The sequence below is a fragment of the Varanus komodoensis genome, unplaced genomic scaffold (genome assembly GCF_004798865.1).
Source record: "Varanus komodoensis strain SLA01 unplaced genomic scaffold, ASM479886v1 scaffold32, whole genome shotgun sequence".
In the NCBI taxonomy this organism is placed as follows: Eukaryota; Metazoa; Chordata; class Lepidosauria; order Squamata; family Varanidae; genus Varanus; species Varanus komodoensis.
Genome location: NW_025335798.1, coordinates 12,769,046 through 12,796,787, shown reverse-complemented (window position 1 = coordinate 12,796,787; position 27,742 = coordinate 12,769,046). Strand labels below are relative to the sequence as shown.

The 27,742-nt window shown below is 42.9% G+C and overlaps 1 protein-coding gene across 1 annotated transcript; it reads right to left on the bottom strand.

Moving 5' to 3' along the window:
- Window positions 1-697: 697 nt before the first annotated feature.
- LOC123027301 (protein mono-ADP-ribosyltransferase PARP14-like) lies at window positions 698-27,742 on the bottom strand. The gene is made up of 17 exons (XM_044437933.1): window positions 27,526-27,742; window positions 26,218-26,357; window positions 26,086-26,119; window positions 25,032-25,250; window positions 22,330-22,566; window positions 18,597-20,851; window positions 17,304-17,540; window positions 16,336-16,548; window positions 15,119-15,191; window positions 14,222-14,371; window positions 13,311-13,373; window positions 11,677-11,844; window positions 8,983-9,189; window positions 8,262-8,867; window positions 6,494-6,639; window positions 4,436-4,610; window positions 698-3,041 (listed from the first exon to the last, which is right to left on the bottom strand). The coding sequence occupies exons 1-17, from the start codon at window positions 27,713-27,715 to the stop codon at window positions 2,755-2,757; spliced, it is 5,400 nt and encodes a 1,799-aa protein (XP_044293868.1). The 5' UTR covers window positions 27,716-27,742; the 3' UTR covers window positions 698-2,754.

Sequence of the window (27,742 nt, the reverse complement as noted above, 5' to 3'; positions counted from 1 at the left end):
GGGAGTCATGGCTTCCAAATCTCATTGGGAAGACTAGCATTCAATTGAAAACCAATTTTAAATAAGGAGGATTGGTTTTAAGTGGAAGTTGCAACCTTTTGATGGGACTGAATCATGACTGGCAGATGATCCTTGACAATAGCAAAGGTTCAAGCAGAACTGCTTTTGCATCTCTGGTTATACCAATCTAAGAAATTTAGCATTACCTGAGACATCAAGAGTGAAGTTCTTGCCAGCAATCCACAGATGGTGGCCTGGAGTGGAAACTGCAGTGTTCATTAAATGGAGTGTCCACAGGCTTGTCCTTTTTAGGGTGCCTCAGGGAATGAAGAGATGTAGCACCAACATCCCAGCTCAGTTCAAAAGTCATTTATGACTGAAGCAAAGAACCTCCTGATAAATTTACTTTAGAGAGTGTGCGAGTTTAATGTCTTATCCAGTGCTGTAGACACTAAGGGGCTGCAAGTCCCTGTCACCCTTTCACTGTGTGTGCTGCTGGCCAGGATGGAGGGAAGGTATGGCCTCGGAAGTGCCAACTTGCCCACCCCAGCTCTAGGGAAAGTTCCAGTCCACTCTATCCCAGTGTGATTTTGTCCTGCAGTTGTTCTGTATCTTTCTTGCAAAGTTTAATCAAAATGGAAACTGAAAGTATATTCTTAAGGCACGCTTCACTGGCACAAATGACATCATACAGAAATGAAATTGGAAAAAATTTAATTCACACATGAGAAAACATACTACTTTCTGATACAATAAAATGAAGCAGGATGAGAGAAAATACAAATTTGTATACAGAAGTGGCAGTAGGCTGGACTGAGTGGCTTTGTTTTGTATACATCTAACCTTTAATTGGATCAGCAAGACTGTGCTGTTTGTTTCCCATCATGATCTGATTGCCAGGTTACAATTCCATCCCTGCACAAGCACATAAAGGGTTAAATGACCCCCAAAAGGTGAACTGTAGACTGACAAAGCTTGAATGTATGCAAAACAACTATACACAGTAACAATAGCAGGCAATAACAAACCATCCAAACATGGCTAATTAAAACATGTAGTGGAACAGGAAACTCATTTATTTATACCTCAAAATGTAGACTTGACTTTACTGATATACCCTAGGAAGCTGCTCAGCAGTGGTTTGTGAAAACCAGCCAATGGCCCCTTCCCTGCATGTCTGACAGCATCACCTATAACTGCTTATGTATGAGCCTGATATGTAGAGTAACTCTTGGGAAGCATAGAGGAATCCAAATGTACTCTTCATGCTCCCTCAATTTTTCATAAGCTAATTCTTAAAGCTTCAAACACCAGCAGTTTTGAGGGGTGGACCTGGTTTTCTTGAGTGTACCACCTCTCCCAGGGGTAAGGCTGTCAAATTTAAGTGGGTTTTTGATATGCAGACATTACCACAGAGGTGGACCACCTGATGTCCTCTAATTATTTTTCACAACTCTCATAAGCACCATGTGGTCAATGATTAAGGAAAACACCTGGAGGGCATCAGGTTGCCAACCTCTGCATTGGCAGGTGATAACATTAATCTGCATGTTATAAAGAGCTTTGCCTGCTGACTCCTCATCATTAAGTTGCTGTTCAAGCTGGAGGCATCCTGGTCTACTGGTAGCTCTACCCAGAAATGAAAACTGGGCAGCCTGTCTCTGCTAAGGGTCATTGTTTCTCATTCATTCTGTGCTGACCGCCAAGCAAAGAATGCTATGGAGTTCCCATAACACTGAGGAAGTGGCAGGAGAAGCTCTGTAGTGACGAGTCATGTGGACAGTCTCTCATTTTCTTCAGAAATAGAGATTATACATTCTGTCTTGCTACTTGCTAAGCACATGAAACTAATGGTTTGGACTAGTTCCCTCCTAGAGAAACCACAGATAAATTGCTACAAAAAGGCAAGGCACCTGGGTGGGAGGCACAGTGATGAAGTTTAGAATTTCCTCAAATGGCTTCAGTGCAGGTAATAAAGAAAAAGAACATTAGTTACAAATTTCCAATGGCAGCTGCTGTCAGAGACAACCCTCTTCAGGAGGATGCAACTATGAAGCACCGGACCAGACTGGAGAGAAAAAATGGATCCTTTCCTCAGCCACAGTTCTTCTGTTGTAACTTTCCACCCCTGTCTATGGGTTGAATCCAGCACTGATCTTGTGCAGAAATGACACCCCATAATTGACATTTATGTTGAATCCAACTGCTTTTCCCAGCAGACAAATATTTGCAGGGGAAAATGGTTTGCAGTGGAAAAGTAGGCAGAAATAAGGTTAAATGCTCCCCCGTCTCAATCATTCTATCCTGAAGCAGTTGTGTCAAAGAGCTGGGTATTGTTACAAGTATCCATAATATGTAATGCATTGCTCTACCAGAACTGACAGAAATGCTCAGAGTGAAGAGCAAAGCAAACTTTCAAGGCCAACTTTGGACATACCTGATCTTTGTCCTTGCAATTATCTCACTGGACTGCAGCACATACTTAATATTTCACCCTTTTAATTTCAACCTTTCCCCCAAGTCATTTGCACAGTGCTGAGCCAATCTAGCTTGGATTTATGCTTGTGATCCCAGGTTTCCTCTCAATCTACTGCAATTTTTTTAGCCTTTGCTAATATTTGAAATGGAAAGCTAAAACAATCAGAAAGAACAAGCAGCAATCCTAATCAAGTCATTCTTTATAAGTATTTTCATTCATTCTGTTTTTGTTTTTTAAGAAGGGAGAAACAAGATAGTTCTTTGTCAAAGCTCAAGTTATTTTCTGAAAGTTATAAGGTATTCTGGGTAAGCTTGAGCATCATGAAATATGACGAACATTGATGGATTAGCCATGTTGTCAGTCACACTGTCAAAGAGGTCAAAGCCTCCAACATTTTTGGATGGTGGAGTAATCAGTCCATGCTTTCCAACGCAGTAGTCCCCAGTAAGAACTCGGGCAACATACATATATTTTTTACCACTGCTATCTGGTGTGGAATATGTATCTTGTGCAGAATAACTTGCATTAACAGCAAAATAGGTTCCATTTCCAATCATTGCAGCTGAAAAACATTTTTAAAAAATGAAAGAACAATATTAACAACTTGTAAAACTAGTAGAAAGCATCATTATCAAGCACTTCAGTTCTGAAGAATGAATTATGACACTTCTAAAGTTGCAGAGTAAATATGGAATATTTGAGCAGGTATCTAGCCAATCTGTTCAGTAAACTGAAAGGAAAAAATTACTGGAAACCTCCAAGATATTTTTTGCATTCAGAATCGATGGAAATGAACCTGAGAAGTACAGAAGTAGGAAGGCAAGTACTAACAATATTTCTGGAGGCACAAACTGGGGAAGTTACAGCTATTGATTTTTTTAGCAAACTGTTTGCAGACCTGCTTTTGAAAGAGACATTACCCCCACCGCTCCTGCCCAGCTGAAAATGGATTACAAAGAAAATTACACAGTCACTGCTGTCCACAGTGCCCACTTTAGGCCTCTGATCTTAAATGCATGCAACAGAGCTATTCCCATGGGCCACTCGTGGCCTGAGAGGCATTCAGACACACCAGCAGCAGCCATATTAAAAGCACAGATGGGGCTGGTGGAGGTGAGGGAGTCAATGCTGGACAGTACTCCTCCAGATACAGCTTTTTTGAACAAACAAAAATGGAATGTTTGCCATAGAGCAGATGGCCACAACCCAAATTCAGGGCTACACTGGCTTCCCAGAACCATGTCAGAGGCCAGATGTCAACAGTGGGTGAAGCCATGGCTCAAAGAGGGTGAGGTCCTATCCCTCCCCCTCAAATAAAAAACTTGAGGCAGTGGATCGCAGAGGAGCTATGCTCGCTCTTTGCCGATTTTTGGAGAAGCAGAAACTTCAGTGGGAGCCTGCTGTGGGGAGGGCAGCAGGCTTTACCCTCATAAAACCTGCATGTTAACCAATGTTTCCATTTTAACCAGATTTTACTGGTGCCTGCCACACACAGCCATGACAGATCACACACACAATGAAAAATGCCCCAGGCTCTACTGGAACTGCTTTTTACATGTTTGTCTGTCTGTTTACATTTGGTGTACATGGCTCCAAATTATCTTGATGCAGAGTGGCTTATAAATCCTCTCTCATATGTATATGCACATTTGTATGTATAAAATTAAGATGCAATGTTATGAGGTAATAAACACCAGAGCAGGGCTAGTTTTGGAGCTGTTGGGAGACAGTGTTTCCTACTGCACCACAGAAATAATGTTTTGTGTGTATCCTAAGGCATAATCCTGTGTACATTTACTCTTGTGTCTGAAGAGACATGAATAGGACTAGGCTGTGAAAAGCCTACTCTGATTTCCCCCACCTTGAGTATTGTCCACTGCTTCTCTGTTTTTTAGAGACCCATACAAATAATTGTATTTGGCATTCTGCAAATTACTCACTTTCATGTTTACTTACCATTTTTCCCAGCATAACTGCGATTAAATCCAGTATTATTAATTGGGATCACTGTGGAATAAGGTGTCCCATGGAATAGGTTTTTCTCATTGTTGTGGTGGCCATTCTTTCTAACCATGTCCTCTTTTTTGGCTTGGTATGATTGCCAGAGGAAAGGATTCTGTATCCTTTCAATCTACAAAGGTTGTAAACATGGAAACTTCATTATGGAAAAAGTTATAAAAAGCAAAAACAAGGAATGGTTATGAAAGTAGATTACAGGTAATCCTTGGATATTAAGGGCAAGAGCACATATTAGCTCAATCATACAAATTTCAGTGCTTACACATGGTGAATGAGGTGAGCATACAGCATTTTCAAGGGAGTCAAAGTGAGTGAGAAAAGGGAATGGCATTGTCCTCCTTCCTGCCAATCCTTGCCATAAGCTCACCCCTGGAGTTTTGTTATCCCCCCCGCCCCCCCCAGGCTGTATGCTGAGCCTAGAAACAAACACATATGGGAGATAAACAGGCTGAGGGGAAAGGCTGCAGGGGAGAATCAGCAGGCAGGGAAGGGTTAAATGGCCTCTCCCTGAAAACATCCTGCGGCTGCCAGTCCTGTATTTCAGCAAACATGGAATTGGGACTCCACATTTACAGAGAGAACCTGCCATGTTTGGGTGAAATGGACTGCTGTCCTCCATACAGGGCTGTTCCTACCAGCTTCACCACAGGCAACAGAACTCAAAAATTCCAGATTGTCAGCCAGTGACTCTGGAAATTACTTAGGAGATGTCTTCAAGGAAGTACCCCATGATCAGTTCGTGTTTTGGAGCTAAACAGGAAACCTCACAGTAAAAAAGGCACAGTGAGGGAATGGCCAGGGAAATGTTTCCTAAGAAAACAGTGGTACCTGAGCTGTGTAAAAGCATCAGACATTGCTAGAATGTCTTGAGATGCTCCCCCACATGGGAATCACAATGTGACCTCGTAGCAATTCCGGTGCTAAGATAAGAAAGGGCAAATACATGCAAGAGCATCTTGCACCAGGCAGAGGCCAAAACAGATATTTTTAAGCCCAGAAGGTAAACAAGGTGGGATTTGCAGGAACAGGGACAAGTTGTTAGCTTGTAACAGGGACAAGTTGAGTAGATCAGATGAAACAGGGAAAGGAGAAATGGCGAGAACAACAGCTCAACCAAAGTCTGGTAAAAATTGTGACCTGCTCAGCTAAGAACTATTAAGACTCAGCCTGCAATGGCTGACATGGGAAGGCATGGAGAAATCTACATTTTGACTTTACTTACCACTAACAATATTTACTCAGGGACTTAAATGACCCTGGAATTAAAGTACAGACAGTTGTTTCATAGAACAGAAGATGAACTAGAATCAATTCTAGTGTAAATCCCAGCTATACCAGCTCCCTCTCCCTCACACACACAAACACACAGAGGCATCCTACAGTATTGGGAGCTTAACTTCCTGGTTAGCTGAGTATGTGGGCTGCAGAGGAATGCATGTGCCAGGTGATCCCTCCTTCTGGCATCCACAAGGGCATGAATATCTACAGAGGAAGGACTCCGTGTGTATGAGGCTCCTGAATGAATGGGAACCTAGTACAACTGGAGTCCAAGCTAACATGAGGGCCTCTGTGCTTGTTGGCCTTACATAAGGAAGCCCCCTCTTTTGCACTCAACCACAGATGCCAGACAGAAGGACTACTTGGCATGGCCCTGCTTCTAGTTTGTACATTTACTTAACCTGTATACTAAGAGCCCAAACAAGGCCTACTTTATTAGAGTATGGGAAGGAGCACTCTTATCTTTCAAATATTCAAAATATATTATCAGTTGTGAATACTAGTAATAACAATAGTGCACATCACTGTAGTGTACTTTAGTACAAATGAATTTCCATCTTGTGTATTCCATACACTTGTGAGGGAAATCTGCAGCTGCTTGATGACTTATGAGTAGCAGCTGCACATAATACCAAGATCCTAAAGAGAAGCCCTTCAGCAGTCCAAATAAACCCTCATATATGCCCCCCGAAGCATGTTGCTCCTGCTGTACTTCACCTGTTCAATTTTGTAAGAAGGGCAGCTAAGCTGAAATTTTGCTTCCAGATCTTTATATTCTTGCGACATTGCCTGAAGCACAACCGCTTTGACACGATTTCCTTTCATATCTTCCCATTCGTTAGGGAATGCTGCACAAAGCCTGCCTGCAAAATAAATGGTCGTATGTGTTTATTTTAGCATATGACAAACCTTTCACTTTTGTCTCCTATCTGCATAAGCCATTACAAGTTAGGCAAGCACCGAGTTTTCGATTATCGGAGCTTAAGATTTTTGCCTCCTTTGTGCCATGTACTGCCTCCACACCCTTTCCAGTTGCTACAGCAATCCTGCACAGATTTATGTCTGAGTTATCACCCAACAGTATTTTGTGAACAGCAACTGCGAAGGTAATTTTCCCCAATTGTAGTTTATACTCCCCCTCTATTCTGCCCCCAACATGTACATATAAATCTGCCTATTCCAGGTTAAAACGTCATGAACCACATGCCAATATAAGCATGTGGCACAAGACTTGTTTTTGCTGCACAAAGCCAAAGTTCTCCCTGCAAAAATGAGGACAAACTTCGCAACTGAAACGGATTCAGCAGGCTGATCACCCTTTGTGTGAACCCCACTTCTATAAACACTGAATGCAGGGTCATCGACCAAGCTTCTCCTCTGCCTCTACTTATTTGCTCTTTTTAATTTTATATATATATTATAAGACTCATTTTTGCTATATGAATACTCTAAAGATCTTGGCGTTTTGGCAGGGAAAGATGCTTTAATGGGGTTATAGACTGGAAGGGGCCCAGCACAGTTCAATGTTTCTTGCACTGTACTGAGGAACTAAACTTTGTTTCGAGGCCTAGAAGTAGAAAAGCCATCTCAAGCCAAAAGTTCTTTGTGACCTACAATTGCTAGTGTACAAACCTGCACCAAGAAAGGGGCTGTGGGTTTTACCCCACGAGGAAAGACAATAACGGGAAAACCACACAGTAAATGTTAAGAAATCTGCTAAGTGTTTGTTAGAATGAGGACAGTGAACAAGATGTCAGTGTATTACTCAGGAGAAGTGTGCCCCTAAGAATTGAGGAAGCATTTCCCCAAAAGCCAGATCAATGCAAAAGAACCATCCAGCCAGATTAAAGGCAGAGAAAGGGCGTAAAAAGGAGCCTGCCCTCACTTTGGGGGTCTTCAGAAAGGATACTGGTGGGTTCCAGCACCTTGGGTTAGGGATTCTCAAAGGGATTAATTCTATGCTGGTAAACAGGTGTAGGTGTGTGCTATCCTTTCACCTTTGCATGAAGTAAATATGATGTGACATTGCTTTCAGAACAATACACGCTAACTGTACTACTTGTATCCAATGGTTTGATCATGATGCAGTACCTTCCAACCCCATAGACAAGACAACCCTAGAACCTTAAGCCAAATGTAGCTTGTGGTATGCATGGACCTGACAAAACTTTAAGTTAGCTTTTTGACTGAGCAAAGATATTCTAGGTGCCCTTTAAATTATTAGGAGCACACTGCTGGGAGTTGTAAGCCTTGCTTCTGTCTAACCTTGCAAGGGACTGTGCCTTTAGTAGCCTTGTAACTAAGCAAGAATAATTTATTTTTAAATTGTTATAAATTCTCTTTAACTTAAATGACATTCATAAGTGCACAAAGATCTAATTATTCCTATTTATTCAACTTTTCCTAAGGAACATTCCCTGCAACACACTAACCAACAGGAATTCAGATACAAAGAAAGACCGCAAACTGTTAAGACCCTCATTACCTTCTTCCTTTATGATGCGCTTAATCTTTACACTTTTTCCGTGGTCATCTGTAGCGCACATATTTTTTATGTCAGCTCTGTAGTTCTTCCCATTAATTTGAATGTTAACATGAATCTTATTACTGATTTTAGCATCTTCTAAATGGAGATTGGTGATCATATCAAAAGCCAGGAATACATCGTTTTTGGAATACTGCCACTCAACCAGATTTTTAGCAAGTGTTGCCTTGGATTCTTCTTCCCGCACCTCTTTCAGTTTTTTGATTAGACACTGAATTTCTGTGACAGCAGTCAGAACATCGCGGTTGGTACCAGTTAGTCGAATGGAAGGGGAAGATTGTGTCTTCTTCAACTCAAAGGCAACATGCAGCCTTTTCTGCAACTTATTCAGTTTCTGCATTTCTGTATCACCAAATCTATCAATCAGTTCATCAGTAATACACTCTTCTGCCTGTTCCCCAAGAATTAATGTTTTTAACCAGGACTCCGCATCTTCCACCTTTTTTCTGTTTTCACCACAGATTTCAAACACTGCAACCTCTACCTTCTTATCCAAAACCAAGAGATGTTTCTTTTTAGTAGGTGCTGTTTTGCCAGTTATATATGCTGCAAATAAAGAGACAACTTTCTGTAAAAATGGACAAAGCAACACAGAAAGCACAAATTCTGAAAAGGAACCTTGCCAGTGAAATATAAAGTAATCCATATTCTGCATGCTTACCTTTAAACCTAGAAAACATGGATTCAGAGGTAGGCAATGCAACGCCTTCTCTCTTTTTCATAGCCTCATAAAAAGCATTTTGTAGATGTGACTGAAAAATAATAATTTTAACTGTTTCCAAATACTGGGGCGATTCTTTGCCTGCAAAGTCAGAAATTGCACTCATCATCTCCTCAGCGGCATCTTCAGGATTCTTCTGTGCCTGTCCTGCATCAAATGCAACAACAGAAGAAAGCACACATCTGAACTTCTAAACATACAACAGACAATTTAAATAAGATGGAACTCATGCTGGGATCCAGCTCCTGTCATTCCTGTCCATTGGCCATGCTGGCTGGTGTGTTCCAGCTCACCATTTGGAGAGCTATCATTTCCCCAGCTGTCTTAAAGAAACACCTGTAGCTGTAAGCTACAGCTAGTGTGTGGTCCTCTATCTGTAGAAGAGCAACTGTACAACAACAAGGCTTGCAAAATGGGACTTACTCACCCTGAAGCAATCTTCCTTTGATCAGCCAGTGACTCTAGTGTTTCTGCAGCAACAGTCCTATAATATATGACTCTAATCCAGACTCTCCTAATGTGGGCCTGTCCAGAAGTTTAGGACTACAGCTCTCTTCGATGCCAGCCACCATCGTCAATGCTGAGGGGCGATGGAGAGCTGCAGTGCAAAACAGCTGGAGGGCTCCACATGGCAGGGGAGCTGTTCTAGCCGAATACCGTCTTCTGATTGCACCTGGATGTCACTGTACTTAGTGCTCTCAAGTTTTCAGTCCACACCATCCTTCAGACTACAACCACAGTATGAAAGAGCAAAATTGATCGTGGATGAGGAAGAAGATAGCAGGGACTTCACAGCACTTTTCAAGTGCCTGAAGGGCTGTCAAAAAGAAACTGGACAGTTCTTTGAGTGGGATGGTGTAAACTGGTGTCCTGCAACAGCAGGAGGCTGCACTCAATGGTCTTCTTGGTCCCTTCTAACTCTATGGATTCTGTGATATAACACATGTTTCTCTGTTGATCCAGAAGGCAGAACTAGATCTAATGGTGAGTTTACTGCTGAACATTACTAGGAACTTCTGGATGGTATGAGCAGAAGAAGGCTGCCTACGGAAGCAATTATCTAGAAAGGGGAGGGGGTTCTTCCTCACTAGGGTTCTTGAAGCAAAGGCTGTCTGGGATGCTCTAGCTCAACACAGGGTGGACCAGATATTCTAAAAGATTCTCACCAGCCCTACGGATAGAGCTTGCCCTAAAAAGTGGCCTGTAAGTCATCCGAATGTGAGTCCCAGCTGTATTTCATAACACTTTCATCATCAAAGCTGTATTCAGTCAGTCTAGACGTAAGTTCTCCTACCATGCTGCTCCCCTCTTGCCCTTACTGCACTATTCCCCTCTCTCTCGTGGGCCACCCTTCCCCAGCCTCTGAGGAAGGATCCCTTAAGAGCCAGGAGTTTCTGCTTGGCCAGCTTTCTGAAGAGTTGCACCAGCAGCTCTCCAGAGGGAAGCTCCCCTGATGGCTGCTCTCTCACCACGGCAGCAGAGCAGTTGGCAGGCTTTCTGGTGCACCCACTGGAGATAGCAGTGGCAGGTCCTGCTGGCAGAAGGAGTCATGCAATTTGCCACTCCTTCCACTTTGACACCAGAGGGTGGAGCTTCATCCTGCTTCATGGGAGGGCTGGCCCTGTATTCAAGCCTTCTGAAGAACAGGTCAAAAAAGCCAGCTATGCAGAACATCAGCATTGGCCCAAGTCTGACCTGAACTTCAAGTGCTGAAGGAGATGGACAAAGGCTTTCATTACAGCAATGGAACTGGCAAAGAAATTCAAGACATATACATTGAGTTAACTGGAGAACTGAATAAAGATTACTAATTCCTCAGGAGAAAAAAGTGGTGGTAGGCACTGGATATACATTCATAAACATGTGAACATGAAGCCACGGACACACAAGAGTCCTGCTGGGTGAGATCAAGGATCCTCCTGATATAGCATCCTATGGCCAACCATCTGTCTGTGGGAAACCCACAACGGAGACATGACTTCAACATTACCCTCCCAGTCACATTCCAAAGCAACTGGTGCATGCAGACATATCGTCTCTGATAATGCAAAGAGCATGCAGCTAGCAGGATTAGTAGCCACTGATAACCTTGCCATACATGAATGCGTCCAATCACCATCAGAAGCTATGTGGTAGCAAATTCCATAGTTTAATTAAGCACTCTGTAAAGTAATACTTCCTTTTATTTATCCAATCGGCTTCATGAGTTGACCCTGGATTCTAATATTTATGATATGGGGTGGGAGAAATCTTTTCCTATTCACTTTCTTTACACCAGGCATAACTTGTGTATGACTCTCCCTCATCACCCCTTATTTTCCTTTTCCTAAGCTAGGTGCATTTTATGGCACACGGTCTCTCAGGTTTACATGCATACACACAGTCACCCACAGAAATGCCTACAAATGGATGTCTCTTCCAGAGAAGGTAGACCAGAAAAGTGGGCAATGGCAACATTGTCTGTACAATGCAAATGTACGATTGGCATACTATTTAAAATCCAGCCTGGTAGCTCAAAGGTCCTGACAACAGAGAGCTTCCATGTGAAACTCTTCACTATGATTTAGCTCTTAATTCCTTAATGAAAATCTTAATGAAATCAGCCAGCGGTTATTTCGAGAAGGAAATGCAAACCTGTTCCGATGGCAGGGAAGGCAATTGATCTGTATTTCTTTGCTTCACATTCCCGCAACACTTTGAAGACCTGAGTTCTGATATTTGAGTTAGGAACAAGGTGGATAATTTTCTTACAGCTCAGATTACCCCCTTGTGTGGTTACAAATCCACTGTGAGGTTGTAAGGCTAGAAAAGAGAAGATGGCAACTTACAAAGCCGATCAATGCAAATCAAATCACCAGATGGTGTATGTCATCACTGCATAGTACTTTACAGTGGGACTGGACAAGAAGATCACCATATATTTTGGACTGCTAGCATCCCCCATCTGCTATCCTCTGGGCAATTCACTCTTGGCTGCCTGACAGAAAGGCATTCCCACATCACCACTGCCACCATCAGTTCTCTGGACATGGCTCATAATCAAGGACATCCCACTTCATGGTGATTGGGACCCTTTCCAAAAGTTCTGACATGCACAGAAGAGTCAGGGAAAGGGTCCATTTCATTTTGTTCTGGGTTCTCTCCTCCTTTGGGCCAGGCACTGGGGAAGGTCAGAACCATCTGAAAGATATGCACCGTCCATCTGACTATTTGCATAGCCCAGCTCAAAGTAGGAAACTGCTCCTGATTCCTCCTGTCCTCACAATGTCCAATCGACCTTGGGGGAGTGGCAAGGTCAGTCTCATTTAACGCTGCATTTGGAGTCACTTGGAAGGAACAAAGTATTTCTTATAGAGGAGGAAATGAGAGACTGGCCCACTTGGACATCAGAGGACTTGAGAGAAGGTGACGTCTATAAATAGTTCTGGCTACCAGGCTAATCAAAATTTATTGGTTTCAATCAAATGTCAGTTCTAATTATAGAAGACCCCATTCATTTCAAAGAGTCTGCACTAAGTAGGACTAACACTGGATTTAATCCATGGGCCCCTATATCCACAGCTAGCATCCCTTGGCATTTGATTCTGACAGCTTATGTCTATCTGATGTAAAACATTGAGAGACCAGGTTAAGGAAAGATATGACAAGCCTAACAAGTACCTAACAAGTTCAGAGGATCAGAAATAAGCCACCTGCTATTCACAGTTATCTTTCTCCCTAATGTCCAAAACACATGAAAGAACTGGGACACAAAAGCACTAGATGTATAACCTAAGTTCACTGTTCACTTTTTGGCCTCCTAAAGCTCAAATATACCACCTGAGATTGTCCCAAATATTATTTTCTTCCTTGATGGTTTTGCAACCACAGGTTATCACACACTGGTTTGGAAATGTTTTTGTTTCAAATAAATTTAGGCATCATCTCCAGAGGTGCAATTAAAAGTCACATGCTGCCCCATGCAGGCTATATTTGGGTAACTGAGGACATTTGTCTCTGTTGTCAGCAGATTCCTACGTAAAGACCACACAAGCGAAGTTACAATCCCTCCCCTCTCTGCTCTCAAAATTTTTGCAAAGTGACAGTATTTTGCCAGGCTAACAGTATCCTGTGTTTAAATTCTATAGCACAATGGTCTAGCCAACACTAATAATTGCACCATGTTATTTACTATATCAGTTGATCAGAAGATAAACAAAAATGAGGCACGAGAAGCTCTTCTAAGACAGAGAAGTACAAATTGAATTTGACCACTTGCTGTGTCGTACCTAAAGCTGCACACTCCATTTCAACCTCAGGTCCACCACCTTCCAAAATTGCTTTGGAAACACCTTCAAAGAAATTGGGGGTGGAACATATTTAATACACAATTTTTATTCAATAATATTATTATTACTCCAAAATCCTATCACTTATAAAGATTTTACTGAAAGAGTCTTTAAAGTTACATGTCTACTTTGTGAGACTGCCAAGTTAGATATAGGCAGTCCCAGGGTTATGAACAAGTTCCATCCCTGAGCAAATGGAAATTTGTCTTTAAGTCCATTTTTAAGTTGGATCACCCATAGTCAGCCCTCCACATTTGCAGGGGCTGGGGAACAGGACCCCCACAAAAGTGGAAAAACCACGAATATCTCTAGCTCCCCACCACCACCCAAACTCACCAGGGCCTCCTCTTTGCAGCAAGGAAATATTGGGGATATTTTCCTCTCCAGATGGGTGGGGCAGGAAGACCTGGTTTGGAGGCCTCCCTCTCTCCCCTTTTGCTTCCTCTGTCTATGGTGATGCTTTGGAGGACTTCCTTCTCTCCTCTTTCACTTCCTCTCTATCTATGGTGATGACGAATGTCCACAGTCATTTTTAAAAAATTAATAGGCTTTATAGAAGTTCATTCGTAAGTTTGAGTTCTTTGTAACTTGGGTATTTGTAACTCAGGGACTGCCTGTATTGCATTCTACATACAGTCTTGCGTGAGCTTGTCTGATATAGGAAACTTTGATCTTGGACATAGGAAAAACCAGATTCTAAACCCTTTTCAAAACTCCTCTAGTGAACAGTGCACACTCTCTCACTCTCTCTCGCACACACACAATTTCATTGCAATTTAAACTGGGTCTTTCTATTGCCAATAACTCATTTATCATTAACACAGATTCAAGAGAGGAATTCACTGAAGTACCTGATTTGGAATTTAAGTTTGCATTTGTTACATTTACAATAACATCTGTATCTTGGTGTGTAATGTCTCCTGTCATGGACTGGAATTTAATTGAACCAATCTGCATTTCATTAACTCCCAAAGCAGGGGATGAAATGCCTCCAAAGTAATCTGTAACACAGAAAAGAAGCAGAGTGATTTAGTGAAGGCACTAACTACCACTTGATTAAATACCATCCTACAAAATGTAAGATGTATACCTATATTAACACTTCCAAATGAAAGTATTTTTCACTTCTGTGTTTTCTCATGTTTAGCTCTGTTTGCTGGCTGACTGACATTAAATGCGAAAGACAGACAAAGCATGTGATTTACCCCTTAATATAAACCCTGTGCAAAAGTTTAGCTTCTACACATGAAGGCTAAAAGGGGACACATGCAAGGCCCTCCCCTTAACATTCCTGGGCATCTTGATGCCTCCAAATACCTTTGTCTGGAAGGCCTTAGCAGGAGCACTGCAAGTGAATTTTGCTGCATGTGCTTACAGACCTGTCCCACAATCACAGAAAGCTTTCTGATCATGAGGACATTTGTGAGCATATTCAATCTCAAGATGCAAAGGATCCACAGCCAAGATTTAAGGCATTTCTTTGAGTGTTAGTAGCACCTTCCAAGGAGGGGCAATCCAAACGGAAGAAGTACAAAGCAGGGAAATTGAGGGACCGTTTTAAAAACTGATCTCCCCTGCAGCTACTATTAACATTGTTTTTTAAAAGGGAGATCTTATTCCTTTGTTATAAATTTTTCAATGTTACTTCCTAGTTCAGCCATAAAAAGACAACAACCTCAGAATTCATAACCAAACAAGGCTAGAGCTTGAGACAATCGCTAGCCTATCAACTGAGTCACTCAACCTGCCTGTGGTTTTTTTATCCGATGGCACAGCACTGGGAATTTCCTTGAGTCTGCATCCAAATACTTCAGAGAATGCCTAGAAAGAAAACCACAGTTACCCTCAAATTTCAGAGATATGCTAAGTAGGAACAGGTATACAATGGAGCAATTCTGCAAACAAAGATGATGCTTCAGGATCGGTATTCTGAAAGGCTCCTTTTACACTGCTAACAGCTTCCAGTACAGAAGGTAGCCTTCTTTCAGCAAAGGAACTGGTTGGGTGGAAGAGATAACACAACTTTTTCACTGGACTACCTTAGGAATCGAGACCCACCCACTTGTGCAACTTTGCTGAGCACACCCCAGGCAGAATTCCTATTATAGTATCATCAGCTCAGGGATTGGGAATAAAATTTCCAGTAAGGTCTGAACAACTCAAACCTACGCATGTGTTCTTAAAATAAGTCCTACTGATTTCGATGGACTTACTTTTAAGAAAATACACATAAGATCAGTCCTAAGGTTATGTATAAGGAGGGTTCCTACAGAAGTATACTTTCTGGTTTCTGCCTTTGGTGGTTTCCCTGCTTGGAAAAGATGATGTGGTAATAGATGCTTAACTAATGCTAGGCAAGTGGCACAACGAAGGCAAAATGGTACACCGCAGCTTATAAAAAAGGAAAAGAAGTCAGTTTCCTTTGCATTACAAGCAAGGCTTGCCTTCTTTTTTATAAAGTGACCACACACACTCCAAGTACAGCTTTGTTAGTAGCAGTATTTGTAAATGCTAATAAAATAATCATCTCCTGTAATTCTGAAGTTTAGGCATGAGCTCTGATGCTCAAGTACCTAAAATGGCACCCCCCCACACACACACACAAGAGCTTGGTATCAGCAAGCATAGGAAGAATCCTGCGGTTTGCAGAAGCATTGCGAGCTGAAGAAAAAACAACAAAAAGGGACCCCAAAAAGGCATCCTCAGTGAGAACTGAGCATGCTCACTGGCCACAGAATGCTTGCTGATTGTTGCGAGGTTGGGAAACTGAGGGAGTGGAGCATCCATCAAGGGGTGAGCGCATGGCTGGCATGACTGAAATGCTGAACACATCACACACTGCAAATTTTACTGCAGGTCCCACTAGGGTGTTCCATTAGGGGAACATTCTGAAGTATTCATTAAACCACACTGCTAAATCATTATCTAGAACAGTTTATGACATGTCAGGTATTTGGAGCATTACCTGTATGTTATCTTTATCATTTGCATGTAAGAGAAAATGAACTTCCTGAAGAGACTTCATTCCTCTGAACTGAAATACCTTATCATACATTAACTTTGCGACTTCAGATTTTGGAAAGGCAAAGCCACCTGTTCCAATTGCAGGAAATGAAATGGAACTTAATGACAGCTCTTCAGCCTTCTTCAGGCATTCCCCCACGATATCTCCAAGTTTCTGTAAAATACACAGCCAGTTTGGGAAAATCTGAGGTTCAGTCATCAAAGCCAGACCATTAAAGGCATGTAGAAACTTAGCGCCAAGTAGGTGTGACAGAATAGGTGCACTTCTATTGATCTGCATGCCCACCTCATGAACAGAGTATGCAGAAGACTGCAGGTAGTGGATAGTGAAGAGAGATTTTCTAGTGTTTTAAAAATGGACCAAGTGGGTTAGGGGGGCTGAATCATGCCCCACCCTCACCTCACCTCACCAAGTTTGACTGCTTCAAGCACTTCAGTTCTGGGTTGGGAGAGAAGTGCTTCGAGCAACCAAGCACGGTGAGGTAATTCGAGTTGGAAGAATACCTTTGCAGGGTTGGTGGATGAAGTCCTGCCCATCCTCTAGCCTTGGAATGCTTGCCAAAGCCACCTGTCACATGAGGAGCAGGAGGGGCCCTGGGAACAGGCAGCCCCAGACTTTGAAATGGGGGAAGCAGAAGGGCTTATCTCAAGGTTGTCCTCTCCAGACGTTCAGATGGACTCTGAGAAGAGCCAAGATCTTCCACTGACAGGAGGGAGCATGGGACAGGAGCCAGCTGAGCCTGCTATGACTGCTGAGCCATGATGCAGCATCAGGAGAGGACTAGCCAATTAGAAGAGCAGTATAAAAGTCCTGAAGTAATCTACAGAACAACCGCTCTTTCTCAACTATCCATGAATTTTGCATTTGAGCGCACTTACGGCTGCTGAGGGAATGAAAGGGCAAAATACCTTCATTGCATGTCCTTTTCCAGCATCCCACTGTGGAACAATAGCATGCAGCACGTATTTACAAGCCAGGTTATATCCGCCAGTTTGGATCATGCAGCCACCCTGAGCTCCTTGACCCTGGACAGCTTGCTCAAACTCGGCTTGGAGCATTGGGCCAGCCTTCTGCAGCAGGGCTTGGGATAGTGGCCCCACACCAAGCTTCAAATCGGCACCAATGCTGCTGACGACAACATCCGTCTAGAGCAGAAGCGATCATAAAATTACTTGCAGGGCATTACTTAAAGCAGGACAGCAAGATGAACTAGGAATGTGGACTACAGAGAAGGTTCAGAATCAAATTATTATATTGTTCAAGTAGACAGAGGGACAAATTATTATATTGTTCAAGTAAGCTATCAGCACCAGCAGCCTTCCAGCAGGCTGCCCAAAGGGACACAAAAGAGAGCAGGGCCATTCCAATAATTCCAAGTGAAGGACTTACATTTTTACCCCTCTTCCCTCCCTATTCATTTTGCCTTGTGTGTGGCCTTTTTTTTCAGGGCAATTTATGGGCACAGCTCATCTGCAGTGCTAATATTAGCATGGTTATATGCTTGTAGTCAATCTAAACTACTTTTCAGGGCTCCCTTACAACCCAGTGCCTCTGATTACAAAATGATTCAGGATTCCCACCCCTCTGTGGCACTTGAATTGAAAGCTCTTATTTTAGTGAGTGAATAAGCAAGGCCTGAATGTAGCAGGAAGCTGGGCTAGAGCATCAGGACAGAAATGGGACAGATGACTTGGGAACCCTGGAGAAAAATCCTAAGTACAAAGGCTCAGGGCCTACAAAAGTATTTTGTCCACTTGCAAAATTAATTTGTGAAATTAATTTCCACAAGATGCAGTGCTGGAAATCAGATGGCTTTCCAAGTGGATTTAACATAGAGGCCTGGTTCAGATATGATGTCAATGTCTGGCAGCAGTTCTTGGTTAATTTACCCATGAATTCTAAGTATGCAAGCCAAATGCAAGTTATTGGCACAACCTACAAATCTGTTATTCATAGATTGTTTCTGTGATGTTCAAATCCAGGTTATCAATAACCGCAAGTTATCCCAAGAATAAGTTATGGTTTAACTTGGAGTCATCTAACCCTCAAAAAACCTGCAGCGCTCAGATCAATGCATTTATTCACCATTCCACTATGAACTGCACCGTTTGCATGTAGCTCACATTGCTGCCAGACACTGTGATTACATCTGAACAGAGCCAAAAGGCAGCTGCTTGCTTCAAGCCTATACCTATGCTTACCGTTGCATCTTCAATGCCTCTTTTCTTAAGCATGAGCTTCAGGCCTGCAGGAGAAGTTACTGTATGAAGATTGTCTCTGATTGCTTTGTGGGGGTTGGCTGACTGGGACTGAGATGCAGGTGGGGGTGGGAGAGGATCCTGTATGAATACTTTACACAAAGCTTCAGCAAGTGCTTGAACTGTATCTTCAGACACATCTACAAGGCATATCTTTTTCAGGGATCCATTCTCAGAAGAGTCTTCTAAGTTTTCTTTAATGGCTGTTACAATAGCATGGGCACACGCTTTCATTGGGAATCCAAAGACCCCTGAGCTTATCGCAGGGATGGCTATTGAACGATGATTGTACGTTTCTGCCAGTTTTAAGCTTTCCTTGACAGCTTTTTTTAAGAGTGATGTACATTTCTGTGCAGTGGAATTGTCCCACCTCGGCCCGACAGCATGTATCACCTGCTTACATGGCAGGTTCCCAGCACCTGTAATAACTGCGCAGCCAGGCCTCAAACTGCCATATCTTTTCACATGGTCATCACACTCTTTTTGGAGCTGTGAACCAGCTGCTTTTGACAGTGCATCTGCAAGGCCACCGATGTGCTTCAGGTCTTCATTTGATGCATTTACAACAACATCAACTGGATATTTGGTCAAGTCATCCTTACAAGCCTCTACAACAATGCCATCTTTTAAAGTTATTTTAGCATGAGGGTTCTCTTTTCCCTCAGAGACTCCATTAAGTTCATCATCTTTCTGCAGTCGAATCAAACAATTGAAAGAGTTCTTTGCTTCAGCAACATAGGAATATTCTCGGGCTTTGAAAAAGGCTTTCACTCCTGGTTTGTCGAATGTCACATTCAAAGAATGCACCGAAGATAGAATTTTTTCAACCACAGTGGCTCCCTGTCTCACTTCAGCTTTAGGTCCACTCAGGATAATGTTCTTTTGTTCAGCTTGTTCTCCAAAACTGATTTTCACACCTCTTCTTCTTAAGTCTTGCCAACTGTTCTTCTTTTCCTTCTCCATATACTGCACAACAGCCACAGATTTGGCAGGGATTACTTTTAGCATTCGGGTGTTTCTTTCAACAAAATTAGAAAGCATCTGATAGACATCTGCTACTGCAGATGTATAACCAGCTATGATTACTTTAGCATCTTCTTCCAAATCAAGGCATTCATCAATGCTTACAGTACCTTCCCCAGAATTGTGTTTCCTCTCCAGTTTTTTAAGGAGTTCTTTCCATTCCTTTTTGTTCATGAGCTCCCTGTCCTCCAAAACAATGCATTTATGATCCAAGCATTTCTTCATTAGTTCCTCTGCTTTCGAAAGACCTTCAGGAGTTTGTCCTACCAATGCTACAGAATTAAGTTCAAGTTCATAGGAAGCATAAATGTTATTGGCATGAAATATTTTGGACACCTGTCCACTACCTGGAAGCTGTAGGAAATGAAAAATATTAGGGTGAACGTTGACTTTTGTCTCTACCATGTTGTTTATCTTCTCCAGAATGTCACTTTTCATTCTATATACATCAGTAAGTATTCCAGAGAGCTGCACTGTTTTTGTTTCAAAATTGTAAGAGCATTTGACGTCTCGGTTCTCTTGATAGAGGTTCTCTTCTTGCAAAATATGATGCAAAACTTCAAACTTATGTGGGGGAACTGACAATGTTTGTTGTATAGTTTCTTTTGCTTTTTCTGCATCTTTGATCACATTTTCTATATGCTGCTTTATCGCTTTCTCAACATTATCAACAACGTAGACAAAACCAGCCAGGATAACAGATTCTTTTGCACTATCAGGGATGGCCAAAACATTCTTTATCAAAGTGCTTTCTATGGTCTCCCAGGATGCTGAGATGATGGCACATTTAGTCGTCTTGAACTTTGACATGATGCAGGCCAACTCTGAACAAACTTTCTCTTTCCAAGCCTTAATTAATTCCATCCCAGAAGCTCCTTGTTTAGATAAAGCAGCTGAAGGGTTCATTGTAATTTTGGGCTGTTCACAAGTCATTGGAGGCCATATTAATTCACAGTAACAAAGTGTCATTTCATTTTCTATTTCTTGCATTAGTTTATCCTTTCCTTGCAGGAACTGCCAGATATAAGGATCTAGTGGGACACTGACAGGTTCTGGCATCTTGATTTGTGGCCTTTCCTTTCCATACAAAGCTGTCTCCAAACAACTGCAGTATGGATAAACCAAAACTGGTTGATTCTTCAAAGAATGCTGCTTTTCCAATATTGTGTGCACAGCTAGAAAGATTTGCAAAAAAAGGACAGTAAGTATTCTGGCAATTTAATCAGAAGTAGCAGGCCCAACTCAGAGGCAACAACCAACCATGCTTTCCATTGACCTTGTTGCCACAAGAAGACACCCACTGTGGGCGTTTACCATGACAACCAAACTCTGTGAGATTTCTGCATGGTGGGGTTTTTCTCATGGATGAGCCACCCTGAGAATGGATGGCTCTAAGTTGGGTTGGCTCACTGTTGGGTTGTTTGTTGTGATTTCCAAAGCTGACAAAGGCAACATCACTGAAGATTGGCAGAAATGGCTAGAAAGCTGCCCAGCATGAGGTGTGAAAACCTGTGGAGCTCCTTGCTAGCACCACTGCCATCCTCCACATCCTTTCCCAGTGCCTTCCGCCTTGCGCTCCTAAAAATCAAGTAGAAGGGGCACTGGAGAGTGCTCTGAATGTGTCTGAAACATTATTCCTCCATTTTGTCAGGCTTGCACAATTGCACAGATGCATAATTTGGATAATTTTCTCCTTTACTGCTCTGCCCTGCAATTTACATGAGTTACTGCTCTGCAATGCAATTTGTATAATTTTCTTTCCAGCTTTTCTGCTCTGCTTGAACTTTGCATATATTTACATTTGCATATATAGAAATGGCACCGGTATATAAGAAGTTGCTTTCTTCCCAGAGAGATCATATGATCACAAAAAATATAGAGGAAATATAGAGGTGCTATTGTTCTTTTGGGGGAAGGAGAACTTCTATGACTCCTCCCAAAAGGATGTTAGCCTCCTATAGATAAAGGGGTTTTCCCCCCCAGAAGACTGAATAAAGCACTGGCTGGCTTTTAGAAGAGGGATGAAAACAGACTTCCATGCTAAAGACTGAAGCAAGCACAATGCTCTGGGTGCGACACGTTCAGCAAGCAGGCCAAATCCAGAGTGAAACAGGCTGAGAAAGGATTGCAGAGGTACTTGCCATTTCTCCAAAGCATACATGAGACCTGTAATCTTTCCTCAGCCATAATCCTTCACTTGAGAGTAAAGAGGAGCAGAGTGCCTGTGCAGCATGTTGCATCTTCCAAGACACCTGGAGTGACATTAATACATGCCTGGCAAGGCCATCTCTCTGGCCAGAGGGCACAGGAGTTGCAGAATTGTGGTACTGCCCCTCGGGGGCCTCCCACATGAACTCCGCTATTTGGATTCCCTGTGATCTGCACAGTCCTTCCCAGACGATCATTTATGTGCTAGACCAGAAATATGCAACCCGGTGTCTTCCAGATGTCGTGGACTTTGATTCTCACCTGGTGGACAATGGTCAGGGTCTAGGGAACTTGTGGCCCTACACATATGGAGGACAGTGAATTACTGACCAGACACGACTGAATATCTCTGTCTGGAAGTAACCTGTAAGCAGAGGTTTGACTTTCAAACCACCCAATTAGTTAACACTTTTAAAAGAACCATCTGAAAGAAAGATGATATTACCTTTGTGATCACAAAAAGTAATTATAGCTGCATCCTCCTTAGGTAACATTTGAATATTAGACACCTGCCCTCCTCCATTCTTTGCACTTTCAAAGTAGAGTGTCAGGAAACCTTTGCATACCCCACTAGGGATATTTTCAATTTTGATCATCTGTATCAATTCAAGACGCCGGGAGGTAATTTTGTATTTTTTTATCCTTGCATTCTTGGAACATTGGTCAAGAAAGTTTGTAGCATCTGAAAATAAGAAGCAAAAAGTATTGATTTTATTCATTGTTTTATTAACAAGTTTTTCTTCCCCCGCCCCTTGCTCTAATCATTTAAAGGTTCTGTTCAAGGTATATCTCATCTTCTGTTTTACATTGCATTGACACTGCAAGGAATCCAAGACAGCTCCCTTTGTTCCCCTCCATGCTATTGTTTATCCTTGAGATCAATTGTGACTGGCCCAAAGTTGCCCAGTAAGAGCCCACGTACCCAGTCCAACACTGTAAGTAACATACCACACTGGTTATATGTTTATAGAGGACCATTCTATTATGCCAGTCAGTCATTATCGCTTAATTAAATGTCTATGTTTAGAGATACATGGAGTTCAGTTATCAGACGCTAGGGACGAACCCAAGGGGATGAGCATATTGTTCCCCCACTACCTATCCATCCAGGAGCATTTGACTGGCTGTTCTTAGGTGGTGTGTATAACGTATCTTCTACCCTCATTTCATCTCTGTTGAGTGCTTTTCATTTTTTCTTCCATAATATACATACTTCTTCATCCTGTCTGGTCTAGTCATCTCTAGTTGCAGTAACTCTGAGTTCAAATAGTTGACGCAGCCTTTTCCAATTGCCGTGGATTAATTTGTTCTTAGAGAAGATTGAAATTAAGACCTTTCAGATAAAGGTGAAGACGTGTAGTGGTTAAGAGCATGGGACTGGGACTCAGGCGATCCGGGTTCTAGTCCCCGCGTGGCCATGGAGCCAACTGGGTGACTTTGGGCCAGTCACAGACTCTCAGCCCAACCTACCTCACAGGGTTGTTGTTGTGCGGATAAGATGGAGGAGGAGAATGATGTAAGCTGCCTTGAGCCCTTTGTAGGAAAAAGGCAGGATATAAATCGAAAAATAAATAAAAATAAATAAATCTTCCCCATCCCTTCAAGACCTTCCTAGGAATAATGCTATGTTTTGACACAGCACCATTTCCATGGGGCATTTTGTTCAAAATTACAAAGCAAAAGATGAGGACAGCAAAGCTGTGCTCAAAGCAGTCACTCCCCCTATCCCACATAAAAATAGAGGAAAGTCTGTCACTTCTTCCTTCCAGGCTATTTTTTTTTAAAAAAATGCCCCCATAAACAGTGAGTGACAATTTGCACTGGGGTTCTGCTTTATAAAACATGTTCGATATTAATACGAAAGCAACTGAATGCTTCCTACTTCACTGTAGGTCTGGAACAAGCATAGTCCTGACATGTGAAGGATGTCAAACCCTGTCCTTTCCAGGTAGACTGGGAAAGACTCTGATCTAAAATCCCAAACAACCACTTCATACCAGTCAGGGCTGGCTGGGCCTTCAGAGCCACCTGCTCCTTGGGAGTCCTTACCTGGAACTCAAGATGGCTAACAAGATCCTCCTCTTCGCCATTTTATCCTCACCAAAACAACTCTGTGAGGGAGGTAAGGCTGAAAATCTGTGACTGGCCCGAAGTCACCCAATGAGTTTCATGGCCGAGAGAGGACTGGAACTCACATCTCCCGAGTCACAGTCCAGCACACTTAACCACTATGTACACCGCACTGGCTCGCTGCATTTGTCAAAATGCCGGCAGCTGCTCTAGAATGGGTGCCCATCTGAACACTGCTGAAAGCTGCCTCGGGATGGGCAGGGGCTTGGGATGGAGACTGGATGATCCCCTGATGGGAAGTACAAATTGTAGCCAGGATGGCAGCAGCACGTTCACTTCATCCTCCCGTGTTGGGGAAGGGCAATTCAGCAGAAGCTCCAAAGATGCTCCATGGCCCTGCACTGATTATATGCAACTTTTCCTCCTTCTGCAGTGAGGTTCCGATTCCCCAGAGGAATGCTGAACTAGATGGATATGTCCAAACCTGGTAACTGCTACATTCTAATCTTACCTGGGAAAAACCATGCCTGCCCATGGCAGTACCAGTTTGTTTGCAAGTACTTCTCAGAGGCTTCTGCCTTTCTTACACTTTCCTTTAACCATCACTCAAATTCTCAGCAATGGGGAATTCCAAAGAGAATCCAAACTTTCTTCAGAGCAATGTTAGAAAAGTAAAAGTCGTGGAGGGAAAAGAAACAACCCTACACACAGTACATGGTAAGAAAAGCCTCTTAACATGGAAAAAAGAGCGGGCTAACATTCCATATGGAAGTAACAGGATTTAGGAGGAGGAAGCCATCTTCCTGAGTAGGCTGATCAACAGTGTCCATGTGAAATTCTAAGTATTTTAAAACAGATTGGCTTAAAGCAGCAGCAGACAACCTATTACTCTCCAGATGTTTTGGACCACAAATATCAACTATCACAGCAAGCATGGTCAATAGTCAAGAATTCTGTAAGATGCTGTCCAAAACATCTGGAAGGCACCAATTCCCCTCCCCCATCTGAAGGCAATGCACACCAACAATTTTCCCCAATGTGAAAACAGTTGAGCCACACCATGTTCCCATTTCTTACCAATGCTTCGCTGAAACGTTATCACTGCAGCATTTCTCTCACTTATGAATTCCATTTGGAAGTCTCCTCCTGAAAGATCACAGATGTTCTCTACCAGCAGCATTAACATATCAAGCGTGATGTTGACATTTTCAAGAACAACAAGAGAAGATGCTTGGGAGTCGATGAGAGCATCCTCTGATCCATTTGCTGCCTCTTTTTGCAAGACCTTTTGCACATCTAATATGAAGTACAAGTAAAATGTGATTGAATAACTGTGCTTGTCAGTATATTTAAGTGTATATAGATTAATGAGCAAAGGTACTCTTTTTCAAACATCTAATGTCCATCATATCCCTTACTGTGCAAGGTGGCATCAGCTAAAAATAATGACCCATCAGTCAATTTCAAATGTAATGTTCATTTGCAACCAAGGTGCTGCAATCACAGCAATCCAGAGAAACTCTCCAAAGAGTCCTGTCCATGACTGCTCCCTTCAGTTCTTCCAAGTCAGAGGCCGAGGCTTCCTTTATGGGTTGAATCCATCTCAAAGACACTCTCAGGAGCAAAAACTACTAGCATACTTTAGCTTCAAAGCTCTTACTCAGCCTTAGATGAGGAACACCAGCCTTTTAGAAAAGGTGAAACAATGCAAAACAGCTGGCAATTTGTCAGTGAAAGGACAGTGAAAGGTGAAGAAGCACTAGGACCTACATGGGCCAGATTTGGTCCCAGGCTCTGCATACCTCATGCGTGGGCATACACTAGGTCCCTCTTGGGTTTGGGCTGTAGAGAGATGGCAGCAGGCTCAGAGCCATCCTCATTTCCCACATGATCCCAGTTTTATGGAGTGAATGCCTGAAAAGCTAATCTGCATGTTCTGCCTCCTCTGGAAATTCCAAAAGAACTTGTTGACACAAGATAGATAAGAGAACTGGGATAAGAAAGTCAACTAAATAAAAACTGTTATTGACAAACACTTCCAGCTTTAAATCACCAGTTCCTGCAAAGAAAAACCATGGTTACAGGTGCCAACTGTACCCACGTCTAAAACACTGCAGGAAATTCACCATACCTTTCTCTTCTGTCTGATCTTCTATTATGGAAGGCTGACAACAAAATAAAACAAAAAGTCAGCATGAAATCAGTTTCTTGCTTGAAATCTCAACAAGTATCAGTTTCAAAGATGGGGATACTGCAAAGTTACCTCTTTTGGAGCCATTTCCTTCACAGGCGCATCCTCTTTAGCTGCACCTGTCGCTTCATACAACTGGACCACTAGCTTCAGTGTTCCTTTCTCTGCCAGGTCAAGTTCATGGTTCTGTTTGGAAAGGACTCTTTGCCGCACTGAAATGGAAATAAATTGCTGTGATTTTAAGACGGCTGTTGCTGTGCTGGATTTAGAGAAAGTGTGCATGAATATAGTTATGCAGCAAACAGATCAAACTGTACTTCTTCTTTTGAGAATTCCTTCCACTCACCCAATGCATATATGTCCAGACATTCTGGGCTAATTTCCAGTTCCACGTTAGCACTTTCTTCAGTCATTGCTCCTGCTTTCCCAAATACGCTACTAGAGTAATCTTCTAATTGCAATACCTACCACTAAGCAATTCAATAATTTGGACTGTAAATCTCAATTTGGGTAAAATGGTGGTCTATCCAAAATGTAGATTTCGTGGTCACGATACCCAGCCAAATGGCTGGACTTCGTGTTACTTCTTCGATTCACCACTTTCTATACCATCTAGCCCAGTGAACTTTTATGGATGCGTAATTTTGAAGAACTTTGGTAGGTCCTGATAAGACATTTTGCACAAACCGGGGTTTGTAGATTCCTCCACCAGAGTTTGTAGAAAAGTGTTCTTGGACGTCGTTGTTACAATTCACAGCAGAATCCTACACATTTTTCTACACTCAGAAGTGGGTTCCAACACGCTTAATAAAGCTTATACCCAGATAAGTCCACACAGTTACACAGAGGTCACACTAAACAGTGTTGCGTATGAGGTTGCTTAGGGTTTAGTGTGGCAGGGTAATACGTCCTACACACAGTCAGGCGCCCCATTTACTGCCTGTTTAACATTTACGCAGGGCTCGAGGCCGCCCATTCCCTCTGGGCACAGAAAGCTACTTCTCCCAACAGCTTTCCTTAAACTGGCGCCCTGCAGGCGTTTGGGACTGCAGCCCTCGGCGTCCCTGACCACTGGCCATACTCGCCCAGGCTGATGGGAGGCGAAGGGCTCCACACTGAGGAAAGAGGTTTCAGAAGACACACAAACCTAGTGAGGAAGAGAGGAGCGCCAGCAAAATCAACTTCCTAAATACGCCGGGAGCCAGAGTCTCGCCCCCAACGCTTCTGGCTCCCACACTGCGGCTCCACCTCCTCCCCCTGTAGCCTTTCCTTCAAGTCCTCCCCAGCTCCCTATGGACCCCCTCGCCCCCCACAGGAGGCATTTTGGACACTCAGAAACGCGCAAGGGCTGAGGCGAGACAGAAAGGACGCTTCCTCTACCTTCGTCGTGCGCAAAACAGACCAAGACCAGCCCCGATCCCTGCTGAATCTCGCACTCTCCTCCTCCAGACTTCTTCCGGCTCTGGAAGTAGCAGAGAAGTTTGTTTCTCAGTAGTTTGGTGGGAGCTGGAGCTCCCCAATCCCCCTGCACCAGCACAGGAAAGGCACACGATCTCCCCATCTCCGCCATGTTACCGAAGGGCAGGGTAAGCGAGCA

Bases quoted from the DNA above. Each gene is read 5' to 3' on its own strand.
- LOC123027301 (XM_044437933.1), bottom strand. From the start codon at position 27,715: ATGGCGGAGATGGGGAGATCGTGTGCCTTTCCTGTGCTGGTGCAGGGG. The intron at 26,120-26,217 runs GTAACTTTGCAG...TTTTGTTGTCAG, and splicing joins AGGAAATGGCTCCAAAAGAG to CCTTCCATAATAGAAGATCA. The intron at 22,567-25,031 runs GTAAGAAATGGG...TCTTATTTTCAG, and splicing joins AACGTTTCAGCGAAGCATTG to ATGCTACAAACTTTCTTGAC.